Raw genomic sequence first — 5,294 nt, 5'->3', positions numbered from 1 at the left:
TAAAAGAAAAAGAAACTTTAATAGCAAAGACAATAGTGAGCATACCTGGCCACACTAGTGGCCCATTCTAAAATCTGCTGCAGCTCAGTCTAGCCCCATTGAAAACAGCACTGCTCAGGGGTCTGTTTGCTAACCCACAGAATAGGTAGACGCTGGATCCAAACCACCCAAGGTAACAGTACTTGGTCATTACGATTATATCTCTGTGGCACAAATCAAGCTCACAAGGGACAATGCCTGGCCCAAGCTTTGGGCTCAATGCCTAGATGGCAACTCATTTTGAGGCACTGCTAGCTTCTCTCCCCAACCTTTCAGATTCTCAAACAAACCCAGGAGGGATGCTAGCTTGAGCAAGTGCATCACACTCTGGCAGAGTTTCGCTACTCAAGAATGGCCACAATGGGCTCATGCCTTGCTGCTCACCCCAAATGCTATGGTAGGATTTTCTCAGTGCTATAGACACAGCCTGCCCATCTTCTGTCAGAGTCTCAAGCAAATGTTATCTCTCTTCCCTTCTCCATGCGAAGGTGTTGGCTCATTCACGGCCTTCCCAGGCATCTTCTCTCTGCTTGGCCTCCAGGCGCTTCCGCTCTGTGAACACAAAAGTGACAGGTTAAGTAGCAGCAGCATAGGGTAGGGTTGATCAGTCCTTGCAGAGAAGGACTGGACTTTGAAGACATTTCAGATTACTGAGCTTTTCCACACGCCCTTTCCCCTTCCTAGCACATTAGGCCCTGTCTCTGTGGTATGCCATACCATTTTACCTCAACAAACAGAGTTTGACCAACCTGCTGGCACTGAGAACTGCACTCCCTATGCCAATCTTCTTGCATATGGTTTCATCCTTCTTCTCATCTCAACCACACTATGCAATATCCCTACCTCATTTTCTACCTGCAGATTCATGGAACATTCCAGGGAGTTGGATCTCACCTGTGCTAGAATTGGAGATCCTGCTTGATGACCCAAGGGAAAGGCTAGTGAGCAGAGAAGAACAGGGGAACTGCAGAATTGGCTATAGCAATTAAAATAAATTAGCTGTTCCTATGCATGACTTACGCTGCCTCCTGCAGCTGGGCTTTGCTCCCAGTTCTATTTCATAGAGCAGTAGGCAGGACTGGAGCACCACCTAGTGTTTAAAACTAAATAATACTGACTGGACACCACCTTATTATTCTTCCATATATGTACTATTTTTCTAGAATGACTGACATACTGGAATGTCCATCACCCTGTGCCTCCTTGCTTAGAGCTGGAAAGTGATCTTGCAATTTCAAAGATACCCTTGCTCCTGCAAGGTAACTTCAAAGAAAAGGAATAAGACAGTGAGCAATCTCTCTTTACAAGGAGGGACACCTACACATATGGGGACTGAATGGAATACACTTTTTAAAAAAGAAATAGGAAAGAAGCTGAATAAGGCTACAATAACCACGGCAGTGTGTGTGTGTGTGTGTATACGTATATGTATGGGGGGGGGGGAATCTGACGCAGGAATTATAAATAATAAATAATAATAAATAAAATTTTTATTTATATCCCGCCCTTCCCAAGATCAGGGCGGCTTACAACAAGGGTTAAAAACAATGGTGCCATAACAATATAAAAATATAAAAATACAACTACAGGCAAACCATACAAACAATAAAAACTATCAACAAAAACCAACAGGATTAAAAACCCCTTAGCCCAACCTCTTGGCCACGGAAGAGGAGGGAGGCCCACAGGATTTTTAGTCGGGGAATGCCTGTTGGAACAGGAAGGTTTTTAAGTCCTTCCTGAATTGAGCCAGGGTGGTGGTCGAGCGGAGCTCGGTGGGCAGCGTATTCCAAAGGGCTGGGGCAGCCGTGGAGAATGTCCTCCGTGTGGTGGAGGCTAACCTAGCCCCAGGCACCTTCAGTAATTGCTGCCCAGACGTTCTGAGGGTGCGAGGCGGAATGTACGGGGAGAGGCGGTCCTTTAGGTATTCTGGGCCCAAGCCATTTAGGGCTTTATAGGTAATCACCAACACCTTATATTGAGCTCGGAAGCGAATGGGCAGCCAATGGAGATCTTTCAAAACCGGAGTTATATGGCTGGTCCTGGGAGCACCAGTGACCAGCCGGGCTGCCATATTCTGCACCATTTGCAGCTTCCGAGTTTGGTATAAGGGTTGCCCCATGTAGAGTGCATTGCAGAAATCCAGTCTCGAAGTTACCAGAGCATGTACAACAGTTTCTAGGTCCCTCTGGGCCAGGTATGGGCGCAGCTGGCGAATAAGCCGAAGCTGATGACAGGCGCTCTTGACCGTCGCATTCACCTGAGCAGTCAGGTGAAGCGACGAGTCAAGAAGCACCCCCAGACTGCGCACGGAGTCCTTCACAGGGAGCGTGACCCCGTTCAGGACAGGTGGAACCACCGCCATTCCTGGACCAGGAGAACCTATCACTAGTACCTCCGTTTTCTCTGGATTCAACTTGAGTCGGTTTTCCCTCATCCAGCCCATTACTGACTCTAGACAGGCCACGAGAGGAGAGACGCCATCCCCAGTCACTGCATCAGTCGGAGACATAGAGAAAATAATTTGGGTGTCATCAGCGTACTGATAACCCCGCGCCCCATGTCTCCGGATGATCTCTCCCAGTGGTTTCATGTAGATGTTAAATAGCATGGGAGACAGAATGGCTCCTTGAGGGACCCCGGTTTTAAGGGGCCTCTCGTCAGAGCACACGTCTCCCAGCTGCACCATCTGGGACCTCCTGGAGAGGTAGGACCGGAACCACTGGAGCGCAGTGCCCGCGATCCCCACCTCTGCCAGGCGTCCCAGAAGGATACCATGGTCTATGGTATCGAAAGCCGCTGAGATGTCCAAGAGCACCAGCAGGGACACGCTTCCCCCGTCGATGCTCAGACGGAGATCATCGACCAAGGCGACCATGGCCGTCTCAACCCCGTAACCCGCCCGGAAGCCAGTTTGAAATGGGTCCAGATAATCTGTTTCATCCAAGACCGCCTGAAGCTGGATTGCAACCGCCCTCTCAATCACCTTACCCAAAAATGGTAGCAGCGAAACAGGCCGATAATTATTATGTACCAGGGGGTCGAGGGAGGGCTTTTTTAAGATAGGTTTTACAATGGCCAATTTCAATTGAGATGGAAATAGCCCTTCCCTCAAAGATGTATTAACTATCCGGCGTAACAATAATGTTACCGCCGGTCCCCCCTGGGCCGCTAACCACGAGGGACAGGGATCAAGAGAGCAGGTTGTTTTCCGAACACTTCCGAGGATCTTGTCCACATCCTCGGTACTCACCAACTCAAACTGATCCAGTTTAACATAGTCCACGGAGGCTCTGGACACTTCTACCCTAGGTTCTGCTAAAATGTCGGCGTTCAGACCTTCGCTTATACGAGAGGTTTTATCCGCAAAAAAGTCGTTAAACAAGTCACAGCAGGCCTTACAAGGTTCAAGGATCTGGTTCAGGGCGGGAGGGAGCTGAGTTAGCTCCCTGACCACCCTGAACAACTCTGCCGGACGCGACTCAGCGGACGCAATACGAGCACCATAGAACGAGTATTGCCTCTCCGTAGTCCTTTAATAATTGGTCTAGGAAAGCCTTGTCGTCTAAGCAAAGGTGTTTCCGCCAACGGTACTCTAGCCGTCGCAGAACCCGCTTCCTCGCCCGGAGATCTTCCGTATACCAGGGCTTACGTTTAGAAGCAGGCCTGAGAGGGCGCTTGGGAGCGATACTGTGTATAGCCCTAGAGAGACCGGTATTCCAAATACCGGTGAGGGCATCAACAGAGTCGCCGTCATTTCCAACCGTGAGCCCCTCTAAGGCTTCTTGGAACCTCTCAGGTTCCATCAGCCTTCGAGGGTGGACCATCCTAATAGGTCCACCACCCCCGGGGGGGATCTGGGTAGAGGCCTTGATTTTCGCCTCTACCAGGAAGTGATCTGTCCATGGCAGGGGGGAAACATTAGCTATTTCCACCCACGGATTTTCCGCATCCGAACAGAAGACCAAATCGAGAGTATTACCCGCACAATGCGTAGGACCCTGTATCAGCTGGGACAGGCCCATGGCCGCCATGGTGTCCATGAATTCCCGAGCCGCACTGGATGGAACATGGCTGGCCGTGAGGGAGATGTTGAAGTCGCCCAGGACAAGAAGCCTGGGCGTCTCCAACATCAGCTCAGCGACCAGCTGTGTCAGCTCGTTAAGGGAGTCCGCTAATGCACGGGGTGGCCGATACACTAGCAGAATCCCTAGACTGTCCCTAGCCTTTAGGGTCAGGTAAATACACTCGATACAGGAGGTCTGTCGGATGTGGTTCCTGGTGAGGGACACGGTGTTCCTATGTATCAAGGCCACACCCCCCCCCGCCCACCTAACCTGCGCTGGTCCTTCACCGAGAACCCAGCAGGCAGGGCCTGAGCCCACACAGCATCTCCTTCAGGCCCAAGCCAGGTCTCGGTAATGCAAGCCAGGTCACATTTACTATCCTCCACCAGGTCGTGGAGGATGTGGGTCTTGTTGTTGATCGACCTGGCATTGCACAGGAGCAGCGACAGGGTTTGTGGCACGGTTGGAGTGACCCTCAGGTCCTTTGGGTTGGGAGGGGGACAGGAAGGCGAGATAGATATGATGCATCGATCACGTCTTCCCCTGGAACGCAAGTCCCTTCTCCCACCACCATACCTCCCCATGCCCCACACAACCTCAATTGGAGCTCCGCCCGCAGTGGTGTTATCCCCGGCCCAGGCATCCCCCACATCCCTATCCTCCCCCCACCCTTCTATGGCTACTGGAGGAGCAGAGGTTAGCCACCACAGGCATCCTCTGCTCCTGGGCTAGTCCAAAGCCTCCCTAACCCAATAACACCTGCGCAGTTGCGCAGTTTCGCAGTGGTGCCCCTTCAGTCCGTGGGCGGCACTCCCGGGGCGGTGCGCAGATGCGCACCTCCGACACCCCGGGAGGAGGCCGCCCGGCAGAGAGCGCGACGCTGGCGGTGGTAAGGGTCCGGCAGAGGAGGAGGCAAAGGAGGGTGTGTCAGGAAGGTCCGACGCGCGGCTTTATGCTCGCCTCTCTCACAGGCGAGCTCCTCCCTGGCTTCCCTCCAGCTGTCTCTTAAAGGCCCCACTCACTGACCGCCAAATGCCAAGGCCAGGACGCCAACAGACAGAGTCCCGCAGCGGTGCCCCTTCAGTCCGTGGGCGGCACTCCCGGGGCGGTGCGCAGATGCGCACCTCCGACATCCCGGGAGGAGGCCGCCCGGCAGAGAGCGCGACGCTGGCGGTGGTAAGGGTCCGG

General features: G+C 52.7%; 1 protein-coding gene across 3 annotated transcripts in view; it reads right to left on the bottom strand.

The window, feature by feature from the left end:
* The window catches only part of R3HCC1L (R3H domain and coiled-coil containing 1 like), a 48,701-nt gene continuing 43,407 nt past the window's right edge, over positions 1 to 5,294 (bottom strand). For all 3 annotated transcript variants that reach the window (XM_042459163.1, XM_042459162.1, XM_042459164.1), the window contains exon 7: positions 1 to 591. In XM_042459163.1, the coding sequence (XP_042315097.1) occupies positions 536 to 591 (56 nt within the window). In that variant the 3' untranslated portion in view covers positions 1 to 535. The remainder of the gene's footprint in view (positions 592 to 5,294) is intronic.

The sequence above is a fragment of the Sceloporus undulatus genome, chromosome 3 (assembly GCF_019175285.1).
Source record: "Sceloporus undulatus isolate JIND9_A2432 ecotype Alabama chromosome 3, SceUnd_v1.1, whole genome shotgun sequence".
Lineage (NCBI taxonomy): Eukaryota > Metazoa > Chordata > Lepidosauria > Squamata > Phrynosomatidae > Sceloporus > Sceloporus undulatus.
Note: the sequence above shows the minus strand (reverse complement) of the source record. Positions and strands in the feature narration are given on the sequence as shown.